This window comes from Rhamphochromis sp. 'chilingali', assembly GCF_963969265.1.
Source record: "Rhamphochromis sp. 'chilingali' genome assembly, chromosome: 15".
Classification (NCBI taxonomy): Eukaryota; Metazoa; Chordata; class Actinopteri; order Cichliformes; family Cichlidae; genus Rhamphochromis; species Rhamphochromis sp. 'chilingali'.
In genome coordinates, this window is record NC_137942.1 from 10,608,909 (window position 1) to 10,630,142 (window position 21,234).

Here is a 21,234-nt window from a genome sequence, read left to right on the forward strand (position 1 = left end):
AGTGAACCCATGAGCTCTGAGCTGTGATCAGGGAGATGTAAAAGCAAGGATGAAGGGGGAGGAAAGAGCGAGAATAGAGGCGTGCAGCTGGGCCACAAGATCTATGGAAAACTCTGGACAAAAGCACAGGAAAACTGGGAAGGCTGGGGCAGGTCCTATGGGACAGTCACAGGCCCAGTGAGGGGAAGGCCTCCTTACTCTTCATGTAACTAAAGAGAACACAGTTTCTTTGTCTATGGAACTGAAATCAGTTTTTCCCTCCAGGTCAGAGAGCACGCACATAAGGACGGCTCCAAGTTTTGTTTGTGGTCTGAAAACCAAGACAACTACTGTGATGGAGAAGTGACAAACCGTCAGGAAACGAGGCAGAGACAGGAGACAGAATGTCTAAGTGGGAAAAGATGAGAGAACTGAAAATAAAACGAGAGGGCACAAACTCGGGTCGGTTCAAGAAAAAAAAACTTCTTTTTTTGCATAATTGTTAATGTTTGTTTTTGCCTTTTTCTAAGCGAATATGCTTCACCACATATTAGGCTTGCAGACTGATGCCTTTCACTATAACTGGGCGTGATCAGCCGGGAACCATAAAAGACAGGCTTTACATCATTTTCCTTGGCACACTAAATTTACAAGCTCTGTCGGCTGGCAAATGGGAGGAAAAGTTGGCACCGGTGTAACAAGAAGCAGAGGAAGGAGAAAGGGAAAGTTAAGAGTTACAGAATCAGGTACTTTTAAATGTGCAAATTATGCCTGGGTTAAAGCCACATTATTCACAAAACACACAAAATCTTCCAAGCAGTTACTTAAAATCTGTTTGTATTAAACATCTATATTTAATATTTAAAGAGATGCATGACTGGCACATTTTGGACACTACTCAGCGTTGGTCTTTCAAGGGTTCAGTCTCATTCCAAAGAAAAGAGCATTTCCACTGACTGTGATCCACCTCTTCCGAAAAAAGGCAGTAAAAAGACAAGTCACGGGAGTCCAAAACACACCCTCATTTCTGGGAAAGCTGCTGGAGTGAGTTTGGTGCATGGTATGTGATGTTGGTGGGACTGCGCTGAAACTGTCCAGATATAACTGTGTGCGTGCAAATCAATTCAGGGAACTTGGGTTTAGCAGTCTGGTGCACAATGAGGATTCAGAGCCTCTGGATATGACAACCAGCTGTGCCAAAGATAGAGGGTTAGGAGGGGAGTGGGCCGGGGGAAGGCTTCCTATTTAAAACAGCACTCTCATTGCTGCTGTAATAGTGCTGAGATACTATATCAGTCAGGGTGTTCCTAGTCAGGCCGACCCTCTGGCCTGACAAAAAGCTGGGGAAAAGTAAACAGACACTATGCAGTCCTGCAGTCTTTGCAGCAATGTGGACTAACAACAACTAAAAAGGGGGATGTAATTTTAAAGCTTCTGCGAAGAGACTTCATTCAAAAAAAAGGAAAAGTTATTATTTATTAAAGAGCAATCCTTTTCTGAGCAACTAAAGAGTTTACATTGTTAAACTGGAGCGTACCTGCCTCTTTGGCATTATGCCCTAATCAATACACAAGTAGATATTGGACATTTGTATGAGATATTCATTGATTTAAATTTTTGTTTCCGATCCAGTTCGCTTTCACTTAATTTCCTGTTTCATTTCAGTTTTTACTGTTAAAAAATGTCTTTGTTTAGTTTTTACTAGTTTCGGTATTACATTTAAATTTAGGCCAAAATGCGTGGGTGTATTTCTCATATGCAAGACGTAATACGTTAAGAATATGTATTAGAATACCCATGTCATGCTGCTGACTCACAGTCATGACATCCCAGCTGCATTATGAATCAACCGTCCTCACGGCTGATGTGTTTGAAATGTGTTTTGTAGCCCTAATTAGGTTATTTTAGTTACCTAAAACACTGTACACATCCATTTCTAACTTCTAAATTGCAGTATTTCAATTAGCTGAAAAAGGAAGCAAAAGAAATTGGACATTATCTTGTGGTGAATCCTTCCTGCTGCTGGAGGATGAAAGCAGTTTAATGTATTTTCAATCTGGATGTATCAATAAGGCAATATATGGCCTTTAGCAAACGTTAGTTAGCTATCTAACAATCTGTTTGATTTTAGTTTCTGGATCATTCTATCGTGTTGACAAAGGGATTATATTTTGGTTTGGTTAACCCACAGGTTTCTCAAATCTTATCCAGAAGGCCCTACTTCAGAAGCCAAAAAAAAAAGTTCACGTGCAAAACACCTTACAAGATTTTATCAATCATTAACATTACCAAAGGATCCAACCTGCCTTTATTTGTTTAGCTTCTGTAAAGCTATTATGTTCATTCAACTTCGTTTCAATTCATATTTTTCTCTTGGCTGTCAACACCCCACCTGCGGTGGCTTTGTAGAGCACATTAATCTAATCATAGTTTTTTCCAGTGTCCGTTTGAATGACCCAAAATTGACAACTAAGGTTTCTGTCCAAAAAAAAGAACTGCATAAAGGAGCGAACGGTGCAAACTGACAATAAGAAAAGTGTGTTCACAAAAACTACATTTTGTAACCAGTGACAAACAAACTGGTTGAGACAATAAAAGCATTCATCATTTCCAACAAGGAGCAACTTTATTGTTTGGTTTCCCACAAGTTCACTATCACGTTGCACTGCAGTAACTGAACCCTGTGTAAGCTTTTAAATAGTCAACAGATTTCAGCCAGGGAAACTTCCCAGTTGCAACATACGATGTCTCGAGACATCAGGTAAATACTGCATATTTATTGGTTTATACACAGACACACCCTTTACGAGCTCTTCACACTCTTAAGAGGAAGATTAAAGGCCAAGGAGCCATTGCTGCTTGTCTCCAAGCACTGGCCTTCTGGGAGAAAGAGCAAACCATTCCCACCGCCCTGGAAGTGAGCTTTGCCCTGAGGTTAACCAGCCTCAGACGCCGTGTCAGTGATAACACAAGCTAGGAAGCCAAAAAAACACCCTGTAACTATCAATCTGACATTTAAAGTTTTCGTCTCTGTTATGTTGAGTTCAGCCAAGTAACTCTGAAAACAACTCCGGCAACACGTTTTTAATTTACAGCTTTTTTCCAAAGCAGTACACCTGAGGTTTCTAGTAAATTCTGTGAATACCAGTTCATGTATGGCTGTCATGCTCATGACAGACGAGGTGCTGACTGAGAGAAGGGCAGGCTGGCATTCTGGCAAATGGAAGCCCTGAAGGCTTAGAGGTAGACCTGAAATAGCACTGCCGCTGCTGCATGCAGCATTACATCACAACTAACTTCATCGTCATGGCTGCCACTGCATCACAAAACCAATGAGGTATCATGGGAAGGGGACAGCAGCGCCTGTGACTCACGCATCAAGTCATAAACGGGGGAAGAACTCGGACACTGTCTATTACTGTACCTGGTGTAATGTAATTCCAAACAAACAGCAGCCATTGGATGCGGATTCATACAAACACTGCACTTCCTATATAATTACATTTTGTGCACCACTACTAATACATGTTATATTCTGTTTATTGCTCTGAAAACAAGGCAGGATGTATCTGCTTACATTCCATGCTCTAAAGCATACTCTAGAGGCAGTTTTCTCCCACAAATATCACATGATTGGACATGCAAGGAGGGGGGGGGGGGGGGGGGAGGGGAGAAAACTCAGTGCTTCTTTTTGACAACTTAGTTAAAACCACATCAAAGTCAAAAAGGTACGAGCTGAGCAAGCGCCAGGGAGGGAGACATCAAACATTGCCTGTGAGCTCTCTCACTAGCAAGCAGACCTGACATGCTTTTAAGCTAATGTGCGGTTGTGGTAGCAGTTGTAACCAATATATTTAACGGGAATGCACATGCATTGTTTGGAAAGCAGCAGAACAAGTTGGTTAACATGTTTGACTTCTCTAGGTAATGCTGCCGTGCCCCTGATTCATACACCGGGCAAGCAGACAAAACTGTTGCAGCTTTCGCACAAAGCAGACGCTTCCTGAGATGACAGGTATATAAAAGTCTCAGACAAAAATGTGTGTTTCAGCTGCACAACGGTTAGACATCAATCTTTTATGACACTACAATACATCTTTAACTCCATACGCTGGTAGGGAGGTCGAGCATTACAAATCTCTTTGAATTTTGTAGAAGAGAGTTTAAGAAAGGATACCAAACCTGTGAGGTCATACATCCTGCCGAGTGTTTTAAACTTGGGTTTTAATATATTTTTCTGATTTAGAAAAACAGAAGATATAGAATAACCAGGATGAATATCACTGCTTTAAAGGTAGCTTAAGCAAAATCTAAATCCTCTCTGCGTTTTAACAGAATTTTAACATGTGAAAGTTTTACATGAAAAGCACAAGTATTACATTATCTTAAAATTTAGAAGTGACAATATTTTGGGATAATAATAATAGCATGCAATGCTTTCTAATAAACACACTAATAAACAGCTGGGCTTCCACTGCAGAAACTCTGGACAGGTGCTAGGTAGAGGCAGTAATTGCTTCTTATTGCTGCTTTAAGCCTTTTATTTAGTAAAATTATTTAGCAACATCTTTAGCTGCATCTGGCTATGCCCCCCAGCTTTTTAGGGCTGCTCAGAGGTATCTTCTACAGAGTAGGCACTGTTCCCTGCAAAAGTATCCTGAAAAGGCCCTAAAGGGACATTTTTCTTGCAATCAGAACATGTGCATAAATATGTGCATATATGAACAGATTTAACCTAGCAGCCTCTACAGTGTGCACTATCTTGCTATTTAAACATTAATTAAGCAAATCAGCAGAGCTATTTTGTAGCAGGTTAGGAATTAACCCCAGCTTTAGAATGCCCAGTAAACAGGATTGTGAAGTGAGCCACTTTCTGACTCGTGATACAGATGTGTGTGCTGGTGAAACAGCCTGAGGTTATTTTGAGAAGCATGTGCTCTGCACACATGGAACTGTTCAGCCCAGTGACGCTCATTTCATTTGGACTCGGAGAAAGCGCAATCCAGACTGAAAATGACCCACAATCACAGAGAGTACACTCAAAGTTCGAGAACAGGCAGATTTTAGAGTTCAGAGGGGGGCTTTCAGGAAATCTCCAGCTTGTTTGTAGTCTTACTGAAAACTGCATCAGCCCATTGAAAGCGCATCAAAGTGAGCCCGCTGTAGGCCAGATAAGTGTGTCCTAAATGTAGATACAGCATCTTGAAGTGATTATAGGTCACACATAAAAACATTGCCAAGTTGCTGTTGTTATGCTTTGAGATACACAGGGAAAGATATCTACTGAAAATGGCAGTGAATGAAGGCTGATAATATCAATCACTGAGTGTAAAATCCTGCCCCGAAACAGTTTTGAACACCATGAAGCAGTTATACAGGATTGTACACTTGGCTAGGCTGATAGACAGATAACATACTGTGAGTCATGTAGGCATGACTACACCGTGGCCCCCTAAGCAGCCCTCTGCAAAACTCACATAGCAGTTGGTCAACAAAAGCCAGACTGAATGGTCGACCGGCCTCACCACAGCTACTCCCAGCTCCTTCCAAGTATCACATGGACATACAAACACACAAACACAGACACACTGGGAATATTCTCTCCAGGGTCCAGTTGGAGCAGACACAGAGGATAGGAATGAGTGCCACTATCACACATCGGGAGGTTGCTTTATTAGTGTGATTACATCACCCAGAGATATGATCCCCCCCTCCTGCTCCATGTGATCAGGAACACTGGGCACACAAACCAGGCCATGTGCTCCTATGTCCTGTCTGCCAAAATAACTCAGCAGTTTCTAATACAGTATGTCTATGGTTTCACTTCAGTCTGCCCAGGTACTGTATGACAGAGGTGCACATACCCTTTGTGGATGTCAATAAGAGTGCAGTTTGTTAATAAGTTTGCGCTGCTTGCGCTGCCATCCTGGCAGAGCTCCGGACCGCTGATGAGTCAAATCGAGACATTTAAGTGTCTGCTCCATGGGTATGATTTTGAGAAACGTGTGCCCTTCTCTTGAGTCACACTGAGTCACAGTGTGTCTGTGCATCACAAAAGCAGCAATTCAACAGAAAACAAACATCCAAAGACAAAATAATACTTTCAGGGTGCACAGAGGCTGAGACTGGGGGGTGGAAAGAAAATACTGTTTGCTACTCTTTCCTCGCACCCTTTACCCATGAATTATGTACCATTTATGTGCACCCAGTTTATGATGATGAGCAAGAGGAAGAAAGGGTGATATGGGAGGAGAATGACAAAGATAAGGTCAGGTGGGATTCGATGTGTACTGTGTTGCATGATTATCCACAAAACATTTATGCTACATCTATAATTCAGATGAGGCTGGGGCTTTCTCCCAGTGATGAGCCTACAGCCAGATTAGATAATCTAACCAGATGTTGAAATGGAAACCACCTCGCCTTTGGCTCATATGAGTCTAACGAGAGTAATATATCCTGAATTTGAGGAGTTCAAGTACAAAAATAAAAGTAATTCACCTTTCCAGACTTCAAGCTCATTTCACACCCCATTAATTCCACTTCAACGCCTCTTTTACTATGTAGGTTAGGCTGTATCACACTTGTTAAGCAGGTGATTGGGCAAAAATATAGACCAATTATTGGCTGCTGTTGGAGCACTTTAAATAGCCCACTTTCTCTATGAAAACTTCACAATGAGTGCAAAATGGCAAAGCACTCCGTAACCTAACCGATGCCATGTTTACTACAGCCAACCCGAGTCTGAAGGGTTCCTCTGTGGATCAATTAACTGACCAGTAATTCAATCGACCGGATTGAGCTCGTTTCCACCGCGGTCACGACGCGTGAGCGCTTCCTCCGAGTCCTGCCTTCCGTAAGGGCGACCACACGAGAGTGCCACGATATAATGTCTCAACTTACCCTTATAACAACCGGTTCAGTTGATTTCCAGCAGTGGAAGAAGAAGAGAAAAAATCCGATTCCACTGATTTTTCCACGGGCAGCAGATAAATGATTTGTCACATCATCCTGACAGCGGTGCGGCGATTAACGCGCTTCTTTTCTCACCCCGCAGATGGGTTTTCTTTCTTTTTTTCTGTTATTTTGTTTTTATTTTATTTTTTTAAGCCAATCCCAGTGCTGTAGTATTCAATCCGGTCACTCTCGATCCCAAGAGCAGCTGAGGCAGTCCAGGATGATTAAGTCGAAATGAGGCTGCCGTCCGGTTCTCTGCTACAGACGGAGCATTCCCACACTGCTCCATGGATCGACCCGGGGTAAGTTTCCTCCTGGCGGTTGTAGCAATTCAGTTTGGTAGAGAATCAGCCCCGCCCTGGGCTGAAGACGGTCTGTAGAGAAGGCGAGCCCGTCAAGATCACCAACCAATCGGTGTGTACACAGGGAGGCGCTGCTTCTTCTCCAGACGGGGTGACTAAGCGATATCCTCAGCCACAGTGGGGTCCAGTGACTGAAACCTTTAACCCTCATCTACAGTGAGACGGGGGGACCATGACTGTTATAGTTATGAGAGGCATTAAATTTCACGGTAAATGGCTGTGGCCAATTAAACAATAATAATGCTTTCATATCAGTTATATTGATGTGTCCCAGTGGAGTGAATGAAGGAAAACCCACACAGACTGTAGTTAAACACGTCTGCAATAAACCACAGTGAGTTTTTTTAAAAAAAAAATCACAGCTCGTATTAATAGTTTTTGATAATTACACGAATTAACCTTCAGGATTTAACAGCACATATCATAGTATTTTGAATCTTTATCAGCTAAGATACATAACTTTGGCTTTTTAAGGCATAATACAAACACACGCACACAAAATCCCAGCAATGAAGTGATTATATTAAAATTTCAAGTGTTTACACGAATATCTTCATCCAGTAAATGATTGATTGCACTATGCATGTGAAGAACTGCTCCCACAGACTAAAGACGAGCTACTTGGGCTCAAGCTGTTACAGCACAGGGACCTGTTTGAATTCATTTGAGGTTATGGACTTTGAATACAGGGTAAGACATTTTCCTACCAAATAACTGTAAGGTACTGGTGGCTAAACTGGCCCGCACACACAGAGAATTGAAGTGAATTCTACGTCAAAATGCAACTCGATATGTCTATAAAACAGTATGCATTCAGGATTATTATAGCGGTCATCAAAGCGCTCATATTTATGTAGTTCTAACAACAGTATTTATTTATATTCATCTAAGGCAAACAAGTCAAAAGAATATGAAACATGTATCACAAAAACCTAATTCTTCAGCTTATTGGTCAATTTTTAGACAAAACCATGCTTGTTGCCACATGATGATCATAACACCACATGCTTTCTATGATTATCAAAGCCTCCACCCTCTGCTCCCCTGTGTATATTTTAGTGAAATGATACACTCCTGCTTCATTACAGAGGCAGCAAAGAATCAATTACATAAACAGTACTTCTTTTTTTTATCAACTCGATGAGCATCCACAGGCTCAGTATTGCATCGCTGTCATAAGACTCTGAGGTTGGGTCTGCTGATGTGGCTGACTAAACTCAAGAGGTTTCTTAACTCAAAAGCAAGAAAGAAGGGGGAATTAGCAATGGAGATGTCAACAGTTCCTAATATAAGACAGCAATCCAACTCAAACAGCAAATTATGCTACCATAGATAGATAGACAGACTTTCCTTTACGCTGCAAACTCAGAGATTTAATTTGAGTGACTGAGGCTCCTCATTCAGGCAACCGTTAATACACACTGTTGCTCCATCTGATGAAAAGACCACTACAGCGCATTCCATCCTGGTTTCAGTGAAAGCTCAGATTCACCTGGGAATTTTCTCTAGAGCAGAGATGGATGTTAGGAAGCAGAAAGTTTCTGAGGTGCTGATAAGGGGCACCAAGCTCAGAGCCTTCCCTCAGATGAGGTTTCAGGGCACAAGCATCTCAGGTTCCTGGAAAAAGTCTCTTTCATAGCTGCTTTGATCTGCTTCTTTATTAAGACACTCTCCACTGAATATGGGTATCGTTGCCTTTCTGCTGTTAAAATAATGGAAGACATAATATGGCCCCATTTTATGCTGACAGAGTAGATTACTTGTCTGGATTATGAGAACAAGAGGTTTTTACATTCAACAGGATCCCCTAGAGATCTAGAGGCAACAAATAAATGCTTTTTTTCAGTTTTGGAAAAAAAAGTATTTGACAGTCAGCCAGCTCCTTTAACTAATTTTAGATTTGTCAGGAAATCAGTATTCACATTTCCGGGTACAGGAAATATGAGTGTGGTTTTCAAATTTTGTAACATCGCCTCCACGTTTCTTCTCATTTATGAGAAATCTGATACAAGGATCACGCTATTTTTTAACCAATCTCTGCATTAACACTGAATTAAATACGTTCAAACACAGTGATGAACCACAGCAGTTTTCAAACACATTGGTCTCACAGCTATTACTGCACAGTATATGGTTAAAAGTATAAAAAGCTAGTTTACTCTCACCTCAACCTTCCACTTCATCTTGCACCCGGGGGTCTCGTCTTTGCCGGCGTGACTGAGAGCCACACATCAAATCAAGCTCATTCAGAAACGTCCTCCTAAATTAGGCAAAAGATTGTATTCCCACCACAGGAATGAGTTTATCAGACTTCAGTGGGTCTTCTACATGTACTTGACTGTAAAAGGGTGGTTGAGAGGCCCCTCAGGACACTCTGATTGATATACCATGAAGTCACAGTAATTAATGGTGAAGTTTCCCCTAGGACCAAGGAGAGTTGAAGCTAGGTCAGAAGCAGCAATTAGGAAGCAGCACAGGATCTGTAAGAGCACTCAAACCCCCCTGTAGACCCATCAATCAGACACAGATAAAAGGGGTAAGCGTGAGGATCATGTTTAACCAAAAGGACATTGTCAGACGGTCCATAAACAGCTTCCTCTGTCTTCAGCCGAGTGGAAAAGCAGAGCAGAGACCATCATTCGTAGCACTACAGGGAGTGTTTTGCTTGTACATGGGTGACATGCTTTATGTTCTCAAAAGAGGCAAAATACAGTTTCCAATCATGCAACTTTGTAAATGATTTTTTTTAAATTAATTTTCATTTGATGGAAAAAGCCCATCTGCCAGCATCAGTGACATCTAAGAAATCACTTCACATGACGCTTGCTTTTAGTAGCAGCAATCCAACAAGCAAAAGATCAGGAAAGGTAAGTTAAATGAGTTAAAGTGCTTTGCAAGCATTCATTCACTAAAAGACCACATGACTGCACAAAATACAGAAGTAGAAAGAGGCTGTGGAATAACTCAGACAGATAGGCTTTCACTTTGTGGTCATGTCGGCTACATTTATGTTCACTTGTTTCTGTGATAAGACCGGTAATCTTCCAGGCAGTCTTCCTGCCCTCAGCCTGACTCAACAACTGTTCCCTCTGAGGGCTACAGGTGTGAGCCGAGACGAGGAAAGTTTTATCAGAGTAGGGCAGAGAAAGGTCAGGTAGGTTCAATCAATAACCAAACAGCTCAAAATTTTGAAAAAAAAAAGGTCTTCAAACTGTCATAGGCTCTCATGTTATTATGTTGAGTCATACAAATAATGAGCTCTACCTGTTGAATGTCTCTGTGGGAATTTTGGGAAAAACTGACAACATCTTATGCGTGATTTAGATAAACAAAGAGAACCTTTGAACTATTTACAGTGATTAGCTAACCTGTGGTTAAGCCTATTTAAGCCGCAGTGGTTATGTTTAAAACTCCACATGTGAGTTCAGAGATGTGGAAAGAGACAAACCTGTTTCTTTATAAACGTTTCTTTGTTGTGCAAGGTGTATGAACTGGGTCTCAGATGACGTGATCCTCTTGCTTCCATCTCCTGATGAGAGCTCAGCCACCTGTACAGCACACACACACGCCACACCTCTGCAGCAAACAAGAAAGGAGGTGCATGAATCATTAATTGCTGGCAATTAATAATTAATCCCATCACACACTGAGGATGCAAATACTACCTACCACCTAATGACTCTTGTAGTACTAGTAAGAAAGAATACCCTCCAGTCATGTATGTTATTGCTCTGGAAAAGAAGGTTAATTTATCATGTAAATTAATGAAATTAAATGTTCTATTGGAATTATTTTCTTTATAGTGAACCTTTATCTATTAACATAAAGCTTGTTCTGAAGAAGAGAAATGATGTTAAGAGGTCCATTAAAAATGCACAATGTCCACATTTTTTTAATAACCTTGGTTAAAAGGCTCTCTGAAAACTAACTTAGACTAACACACTGTGAAATGGAATGAGCAGCGCTAAGTACTAAAATCTCTTTCAAATTGATTTCTGGCTTTTTATGGTGCTTAGATGTCAATTATATCATGCAGGCAATACAAATTTAAACACAGACCAAGACCAGACGTAATCTCAGCAATGCCAGTAATAGTTGCTTGTGTTTATTTACACCAACCAACATCATGGCTGTCTCTTTTTAAATCATGACTGTCATATAATAGCGACATGGTGTTACGTCTCAAACGGATACTTAATATAGATAGAATATGTCTTTATTTTCATTCATATATTATGCAGTGTGACACAATTTGGTTTGCAGCTCTGCCGATGTTCAAGTTAAATGTATAAAAAAAATATATAAATAGTAATAAAAAATCTAAAAGAATAACAATCATCATGCAATAGTACAATATAGTATAACATATAAAAATTACAATGCACGAGATTCTGTCCGTCCACATTATGGTAAATGGCCTGTATTTGTATAGCGCTTTACTAGTACCTAAGGACCCCAAAGTGCTTTACACAACATGTCATCCTCCCATTCACACACTGGTGATGCTAAGCTACATTGTAGCCACAGCCACCCTGGGGCGCACTGACAGAGGCGAGGCTGCCGGACACTGGTGCCACTGGGCCCTCTGACCACCACCAGTAGGCAACGGGTGAAGTGTCTTGCCCAAGGACACAACGACCGAGACTGTCCAAGCTGGGGCTCGACCCGGCAACCTTCTGATTACAAGGTGAACTCCCAAGTCTTGAGCCACGATCGCCCCATTATTACCACACCGATGACAGAAAGTATTATTTTTAATATTTTTAAATATTTTTATTACTACTTCAAACTATATTTTGGAATTTTCTTTAAAAGTGTAACAGTTTTTTAGGGAAATTATTTTAATTAAACTATGTAATGGTCTGAGTTTCGCAATGGTGCTACTGACATTCATACCTAAGATATCGTATAAACGTTACTCAAAAATAGAGATAAATTTAGGAGGCTAGTTTTTTTAGACATCCATTTGATGTAATGTGTTTATAGAGATAGTTATAAACTAAACGTAGTAATGCCAAACTGCTATTGCATACACCCACAGACCATTTTATTAGGTATACATATTTGGCTGCAATGTTATGCAGATACCTGATCTGTCAATCACATGGCAGCAACTCGATGCATTTAGGCATGTAGATATGGTCGTGACAACCTGGTGAAGTTAAAGGGTAGAGCATCAGAATGGGGAAGAAATTTGATTAAAGTGACTTCCAATGTGGGATGGCTGTTGGTGCCAAACAGGACCTGGTGATCTACTAGGATTTTCCTGCACAAAATTCTACTGGATTTAATTTTTTTTAAAATAACCACTTGTTTCAACCAAGGTATGCAGAAGAGCATCTCTAAATTCACAGAATATCAACTCATGAAATGGATAAGCAACAGCAAAGGACGACAACACAGGGAGGTCACTCCTGTCAGCTAAAAATAGGACCAGGTTTCTGATCTGATGAGTCTCAATTTTTCTGTGACATTTGGATGTCACAGAAAATCAGAAAGTCAGAATTTGGTGTAAACAAGCATGAAATGTATTCACCCTGCACTGTATCAACAGTTCAGGCTGCTGCTGGTGATGGTGTAATGGTGTTAAAGCAGCCTACCTAAATATTACAGCTAACCATGTCCCTCCCTTGTGACCACAGTATACACATCTTTCAGCATGACAACAAGCTGTGTCACAAAGCTCAAATCATCTCATCTTGAACATGACAGCGAGTTCCCTTCACTCCACACGTCTCCACAGTCACCAGGTTTCAATCCAATAAAGCACCTTTGGAATATAGTGGAATAGGAAATTTGCATCATGAATGCGCAGCCGAAAAATTCGCACCAAATCTGTAATAACATCACAAAGTTGCTAAACCAAAATCTTGGAGGAATGATTCCAGCACTTTGTTGAATCTGTGCCACTACAAACTGAGGCAGATCTGAAACCATGAGAGAGTTAACCCAGTACTAAAAAAGGTGTAAAGAGTCCAGTGAGTGTCACTTTAAAATAAGTTTACCATTCCCTTAATTAAACACAAACACACTGAATACTGCACATGAAACCCAAAAGATCAATTGCTTTTTTTCATAGAATTCTCGGAGTCATCGTGTAGTAAGCCATTTCGTTCCGGCGGCATTCTGCTCGTCCATCTGCACACACAGCGGAGTCTCTGGTGTTCCTGCTCAGCGTCACGATCGCTGAGGTGGCTGCTGGAATTGACAGTGATCCAGAATGTGGCTGCTATGATTATCAGTGGCAGCAACAATGAAAGCTGCTCAGCCCAAACCGCACAAGCACTGCTGACGGGCAGTAGCAACACAGTCACAGCAAACAATGGTGTTCTCTGGCCCACCAGCCATGACAAAGTCAACAAGCCATTCCAGGAGACTTCTACTGAACATGCTCAGCAGATTTCTGTCTGGAATGTATTCTGGCTCAATAAGTTACTTGAGGTTTCCATTAGAAGCGCAGCCCTTGGATGAACACGGTGATCACAGTGTTGCTTCTTGAGGAAACCTGGAAATCAAACCTCAAGAGGTTCAAGATTAAATTATTGCTTGATCAGCACAAAAAGGAGACAAGAGAAAGTACAGAATATGATACCCAATGACTACCCATGCAAATTTGTCCCAGTCATCTATTTTTGTGCAATGCCACACAGAATCTGTGACCAAATGAGGAAGATGACACTTTCGTGCTTATTTTTCTCTTTCACATGTATAAATAAAAGTCAAAAAAGAAAGGTACATCAAGTCCATCTTTATTAGTTGACTTGCAGTTCATTCCTTTCATCTGCATCATAATAGGCTGATTCCTTTTTACAGCCAGAGATTTGCCTCCACAGTAGCCAAAAAGAAAACTTGTATTTCCCTGCTGAAGTTGTGGTCTGTGGCATGACCACGTCACATACTGTTAGTCTTCCAGAAAGCCGCATGGGCTCAAAGCGCCTGGGGCCAAACTGGCGCCGTCAACTTCCTGGGCACAGGCAGTGGAGAGCACGCAGAGTGGTTCTATTTATAACCTCTTATTATCCAAATGATCCTGAAAAGATAAGGCAGCAGCAGGAAAAGGGCACAGGTTGTCAGGTAGTCTTTCGGCAAAGTGGCTGCTGTGCTGAAGGGCAAAATTCATAATGCACTGTAAAGTCATTTTGTGAGAAAAAGATGGAGATTTGTTCTTAGAGGCAGTCTTATTACCATAGAATTGCTCCATAATGAACAGTCAGTGGCTGCTTAAACATTTTCAGCCCAAAAAGAGAAGAAAACTGCATTCATGAATTTTCTTTCTTTGCAAAACATGTTTATTTTCACATTTTCTTAACCATAAATATTTTTTTTCTTTCACAACTGAAATATAAAATAATATAGATGGGAAAATTAAATCTTTCTAGGAGAAAGCCTTGAAGGTTAACGTCTCCCACTACCTCCAAGAAGTGCGCGGTCCCTTTAAGAGATACCAAAACAATCATATCCACTTCCTGTATGCTAGTACGTGAACGGCTTCCATAAGACTCTTTGTATTGTGAATTAAATACTAAATATTGAATAAACGTATTGTTGGGTTTATAAATACACGCCGTCCTACATGTGTTTTTTAAAAATCTGTAAACCTTCTGAATTTACGATAAGATGATGGCAGCGCGAAAAAGAAAGATGCTAGCGCTGGCGGCGGCAACATCTGAACAAACTGTGTCGTTAAATAAACACAACAAGGACACGGAGCTGAAGCCAAAGGACTCACAAACCGCGCTTAAGAAGCAGCCCAGTCAGTGTGAAAATGCTCAGAGTGCTGAGGCGGAGCGAAGCTGTTATTTTACCGGGAATGAGCAGCAGCACAGGCTAGGAGAGGACTTCTTCAAGCAGCCCTGCATCAGTTTGGCTAAAGCCTTCCTCGGCAAGGTAGGCTGATTTCTCACCTGAATTTAACACCTTTGTATGTAAATGTGTGTGTGTGTGTTTTTAAAAGTCAGGAGGCACAAAATGTAGGGAAGAAAATTTATTTTAGTTTAAAATTGTTGTTTTTTTAACTTCACCTTTCAATTTATATCTTAGTAACTGGCCTCTGTACGTTTGAATGTGCCTGATAAACTTACTTTCAGTGATTGTATTTAAGTTGTTAAGCACTGATTCCCATTTTTAACGCTGTCTAACTGTTGCTTATTTGTTTATTTAAACACATATGCTTCTTCAAAAACAAAGTCTGCTAACTTCAGGGATATTAATCTGTCCATAAACCATTGTGTATTTATTTGACCTAGTTTACCTTCTTTGGTGCAAATGAAATTGACAACAGGCGTACTGGAGAGGCAAAAACAAGTCTCCCAAAAAGGGAATGATTTATCAGGTTTTGCTCTTTCCTTATCCAACTGATTTTATTTCTAGTTTTGTCACTACTTGTAGTATGAGACAATACCTGCGACCATTCAGGCTGCAAAGGTAGTCCACCTCTTCCATGATGGCACTTCCATACAAGCCTTTGGAGGTTTATTGTGTCTACCAGCAAAGTCTCAAGAGTGTAAAGGTTATATTTCTGAGCAACCTGTCAGAAACACCCTCCATGAGGGTGGCACAACATACTTCAGTAGACTTTCCATCACACCCCAGAACTGTACAGTTGTGAGCAGAAGTTGCAGGTCCACCACTGAAACCCTGGTTTCCTCACAATTGAGAACAAGTTTGCATTGAGTCCATGTTACTGATATGAAATACTCTGGAGATACTGTGGGGAACATTATGCTGCCTGTAGCATCTTCCTATGGAACGCCAGGACTGCCATAATGAATTAATTAAATACACCATTAAATAATTAATTAAATGTGGCAATAATTAATTAAAATTGGAATTAATTAATTAAATAAATAGTTATGACACATGTAATTAATTAATTATTGACACATTTAATTAATTATTTATGTATTTCACATTTTAATTAATTATTGACACATGTAATTAATTAATTATTGACACATTTAATTAATTATTTATGTATTTCACATTTTAATTAATTATTGACACATTTAATTAATTATTGACACATTTAATTAATTATTTAATGATATATTTATTTATTTCATTTTGGCAGTCCTGACGCCTGGCTCTCGTCATGAAATAATTTTATCTGTCAGCCTCACCCATCAAACTCAGGGGGCGGGGTTAACGCTGCCCATGCAGCTTCTCTAACATTTGATTGGTTGCCGTGCAAAGTAAGTCAAAACAGGTCGATCCTAGAAAATCGATTGCTTGTGTAGACTTGGGGCAGCCAGTTATCCCAGAATGCAGATCAAATCACAAGCAGCAATGGTGGTGGTGTAGTTTTAAAATACCCCGTTTTTCTGTCACCAGCTACACTTTTAACAGTGTTTTAGCCGCGAATGTCGCGACGTATGTCTGGTCAGGTTGTCAACATATGTTGACACATGTTTGCAAAAGTGCTCAGATGTTTTCAGAGATTTCACTAGCTCTGCTAACAGTTAGCATGCAGAGTGCACCGAGGGGGTTACGTTAACCGGTTTGTTTACATATTCCACTCTCCGTGTTCCACATGTTGCATTCGCAGATTCTCATTTTCACCGAACGATCGTCTCTTTCCGCCTGGTCTTGTGTCTCTGTGCTTCTGTAACATAAAGAACGAGCTGACATTTTTCTCACGAAACCAGCGATCAGCTCAACAGACCCTCAGTTTACCTGCATGCATCCTCCTCCTCATCTGTCAGCTGTTTAACACCTGCTGCTAATTCAAGAAACACGCCTAGTTACCTGGTGATAGTCACAGTTTAACTGGGCAGCCGGTGCTCGATATAACGCAATGTCAGCGCATTTTTCTGCACAAGATAAGTAAATATAGTGTTTTCCCCGAGCGCAGAGCTGCTGGAGCTCGTTTCCTTACAGAGCACTTTATAGGCGAACAGCTTTATCAGCGGCTGATGTCCAATCACCGGCACACAGCTTTCAAACCTCAGCTGAGTTTTAGCTCTCAGTGGTTAAACGCTGGACTTCATTCACTCAGGTTCTGTCTGTCGGGTCACGTTTACTTCGCTGTTTTATTTACAACTGAGCAAATCGGTTTGGCTGAGGTTAAAGTTACGTTTCATAACTGCATAGTTTCACAGACGTTTAATGGTTCACTGGCACATGTGTTAGACTGAACTATCATCTAAATATCATCTGTTTTTTAATAGTTATTCAACTGTATTCTAAGCACCAGCTGTCTGTTAGAATGTGATTTTTTTTCTCTCTCTGTTGGCAGAGGTATAAAAATGCGCAGGAAAATCTGACATGCATGGCGAACTTCACCGACGATATTTAGGGAGGAATAAACACACATCAAACATAAATGAACCATTTGTCTGTCTCCATAATTGAGAGAATTTTCTCTTCTTATGTCAACACTCTCTCTCTTTTTTTTTTCTTTTTTTTTTCTTTTTCGGTCATGTTATGTTTACCTGTCAAAGGCTTGTTACAAACTATGAAACACATTGTGCAGACTTCTGGATGTTAGAAGAAAACTAATACTGCTCATGAATGAGACTAAAGGCAGGAAGGTGTCCTTTAAAACTAAACATGTTAATAGGACCTCCCTGTTTATATCATAGTTTATGATATAGCACGTGTATTTCAGTAATAGCCTGCTGAGGCCACTATACGTGCTGGCCTCATATCAAATGTGAAGGCAGACTGAGTCTATGTTTGACGTTTTTTATATCTAATCTTCCTTTTCAAACATTTAAACAGCAGCGAGTCTGCAGCTGAGGGAATACAAATTCAAATTGTCGGAACAGGTTTGCTCGTTTCTTGGATTCATTTGGTGATAAATGTATAACTGTTATTCTAATCTGCTGCTGAGTCTCTTACACTTTTCTTTATGCTGTATATTTTCACGTCTCTGGAATAGTTGGCAGTTAGATAGTCAGCTGGGAAACTTTGTGTTAACTCATGGAGCTGAGGATATCGTGGATATCGTGGATATGCTGACCTCGCTGCGTGGTGTACAGAGCGAGGTCAGCATGATTAATATTCACAATAAAAATATTAGCCGAACATCATGAAGTCTGTATGTGTTTCATAGTGTCGAACAACCTTTGTACAGTTAAAGCCAGCAGTTACTACATGACGGAAACACCAACGTTATCTCTTTTATGTGTTTATACACAGGTCACGCTGATTACTGAACAAAAACCCAAAGATCAGATGTTAAACAGATTTATTTGCTCTCTCTCCTCCTTAAACATGTTTTTAATGTTAGTTATAATTCAGAATTGGCGACTGAAACACGTAGGACACATAAGAACATCAGGAAATAAAACATCGATAAATATAACCTCAGTAAAAGAAGTCAGCGGGGGTTACTACAGCTGTGTACCGGGGCCTGCGCTTTGTCGGTGGGATTGCTTGCGAGGCGAGCGGGTCTATCCCACGCTTTGCCGTGAGACTGGGCAGACATCTCCGAAATCATCGAAACACTTTTGCAAAGAGGCTGTATCTTGACAAACCGACCAGACACATGAAGATTAAACCACTACATTCTCGGCTAAAAAAATATTAAAACGGTATTTGGTAACACACAAACAGGGTTTTTCAAAGCTCAGTTCTGTTAGCTTCCACATGCCGGTTGTTGTGTGCTAGAAACAATGGCCACCAGGCCAAAGCAATGGTTTTGACTCGATCAGCGTTAACCCCGCCCCCTGAGTTTGATGGGTGAGGCTGACAGATAAAATTATTTCATGATGAGAGCCAGGCGCCAAGACTGCCAAAATGAAATAAATAAATATATCATTAAATAATTAATTAAATGTGTCAATAATTAATGAAATGTGTCAATAATTAATTAAAATGTGAAATACATAAATAATTAATGAAATGTGTCAATAATTAATTAATTAAATGTGTCAATAATTAATTAAAATGTGAAATACATAAATAATTAATTAAATGTGTCAATAATTAATTAATTACATGTGTCATAACTATTTATTTAATTAATTAATTCCAATTTTAATTAATTATTGCCACATTTAATTAATTATTTAATGGTGTATTTAATTAATTCATTATGGCAGTCCTGGCGTTCCATATCTTCCAGCAAGGTTTGGCAGTAGGTAATAGCGATATCCTTGCAGGGTCCCAACGACCTTCACATGCGAGCACATCACGGTCCCTGCTTGAAATCCTCAGACCAATTGTTCTTATGCTGGTGCAGTGCGCCCTAGTTATTATTTTATTCCCAACAAGTATAAATCAATAAAGATTTTGAGCTGGAATATTTCATTCATGAAAGTGTGATTGAGGTGTAGTTTTTTTGTTTTGTTTTTTTTTGTTAGCAGCAAAACTGGCATGCTGGCAAGCATGGATTTTCTTTGATCGTTCATTGTACACCTCATGAAAATACGTCCGTACCCAGTTTTTGAAGCAAAAGGAATATTTGGCTTAACAGAATAAGGTCAGAGATACTTATTATTTTGCTTTCATAGGACTTTTGCCATTACATTAAAAATAGACATTTGTTGTGGTTTTGATTGTCAAAGTTGTGTTTTGTAGGTAGCATCCTTCAGCTAAATGACAAATCTATGTAACCCACCATCCTGTGGATATAGAGAAAGAATCTCCCTGTCCTTTGTTCCTGCAGGTGCTGGTCCACAGGTGTGCAGATGGTACGGAGTTGCGAGGAAGAATAGTGGAAACTGAAGCTTACCTTGGAGGGGAGGACAAGGCCTCACACTCGGCAGGAGGCAAACGCACCGAGAGAAACACAGCCATGTTTATGAAGCCTGGCACAATCTACGTGTATCCAATCTATGGCATCTACCTATGCATGAACGTGTCTAGTGAAGGTAAACGCTATACCCACCAAAGGTGCAATATGTTTTGTACATTATGTCACTAATTTTGTTTACATTCATATATTTATTATTGTTAACAATGGATGTGAAAAGGCCAGTTTTGATCATTCTTCATTATTACAACATTAAACATAAACAGCAGTTCATGGCTTCAATAGTCGCTGTTTAAAGGGTAAAAGGAAGGAGACAGAGTGGAGCCTTGCTGACTGATGCATATTGTGTGCTGTGTTGCTCAGGGGAGGGTGCTGCTGTGTTGCTGCGCTCACTCGAGCCCCTACAGGGTCAGGCCGTCATGAGGCAGCTGAGGGCAGCCAGACGCAAAGAGGGAGCCCGTCAGCTGAAGGAAAAAGAGCTCTGCAACGGGCCTTCAAAGCTCTGCCAGGCTCTAAATATACCACGATGTTTTGACCGTCGAGACTTAGCCTCAGACCCAGATGTGTGGCTGGAGAATGATCCCGACACAAGTCCGGCAAAACCCCAAGATATCGTATCAGCACCACGCATCGGAATAGAGTCCCACGGGGAATGGGCCAAGAAGCCGTGGCGTTTTTATCTACGTGGGCACCCCTCTGTTAGCGTTGTGAATAAAGAGGCAGAGAGACAGACTCTGTCTGGAAATGTCATGAACGATTTAAGTCCCCATGCCGTGAAGCCTGATACAGGACAGCACAATGTCAAAAGGACTTAACAGGAAAATTCCTGAAACTCATCTGATCTCTTTAAAGAGTTTAACACTGAAGAAGAATAAAAATCATACAAATACATGATTGCTTTGTTGGGATGTGTCTCACACACATGAAATTAAACTGTATATTTGTAATTTTGTAGTTTGGAGGCAGTGGAGATTCTACAATAAATGTTGCTTGTTTTCCTCAACCATTTAGTAATAAGCTGCAGCTTTATGGTAGTGATGCAAAGCTGTACTGGAAAGTAGACTGAAGAACTACAGACTCGGTTTGTTAGCATCTGTTTAAAAAAAATGGGGGGGGGGTTCTGTAATTTGCCTTTACACACGCCTTTCGTTTGGTTTCATCTGTGATTTTTAATAAACATTCACACTTGGGAAATTTCCACCTCAGTGATTTCACAGATGTTTGGCCTGATCTGTTTCC

The 21,234-nt window shown here is 40.5% G+C and overlaps 2 protein-coding genes across 3 annotated transcripts in view; one reads left to right on the forward strand and one right to left on the reverse strand.

Annotated features, from left to right (window-relative positions):
• The window catches only part of rhbdf1a (rhomboid 5 homolog 1a), a 29,113-nt gene extending 21,818 nt beyond the window's left edge, over positions 1 to 7,295 (reverse strand). Inside the window, exon 1 of one of the 2 annotated variants that reach the window (XM_080906211.1) lies at positions 6,883 to 7,295. The gene's annotated coding sequence lies outside the window, so the exon portion shown is untranslated. The remainder of the gene's footprint in view (positions 1 to 6,882) is intronic. The other variant, XM_080906212.1, reaches the window with a different exon arrangement.
• Positions 7,296 to 14,726: 7,431 nt separating this feature from the next.
• Positions 14,727 to 20,886, forward strand: mpg (N-methylpurine DNA glycosylase). Its single transcript, XM_080905536.1, has 3 exons — positions 14,727 to 15,185; positions 19,909 to 20,113; positions 20,359 to 20,886. Exons 1-3 carry the CDS (start codon positions 14,916 to 14,918, stop codon positions 20,808 to 20,810), a joined length of 927 nt encoding a protein of 308 aa, XP_080761662.1. The 5' UTR covers positions 14,727 to 14,915; the 3' UTR covers positions 20,811 to 20,886.
• Positions 20,887 to 21,234: the final 348 nt, after the last annotated feature.

Bases quoted from the DNA above. Each gene is read 5' to 3' on its own strand.
- mpg (XM_080905536.1), top strand. From the start codon at position 14,916: ATGATGGCAGCGCGAAAAAGAAAGATGCTAGCGCTGGCGGCGGCAACA. The intron at 15,186-19,908 runs GTAGGCTGATTT...TTGTTCCTGCAG, and splicing joins CTAAAGCCTTCCTCGGCAAG to GTGCTGGTCCACAGGTGTGC. The intron at 20,114-20,358 runs GTAAACGCTATA...TGTGTTGCTCAG, and splicing joins CATGAACGTGTCTAGTGAAG to GGGAGGGTGCTGCTGTGTTG.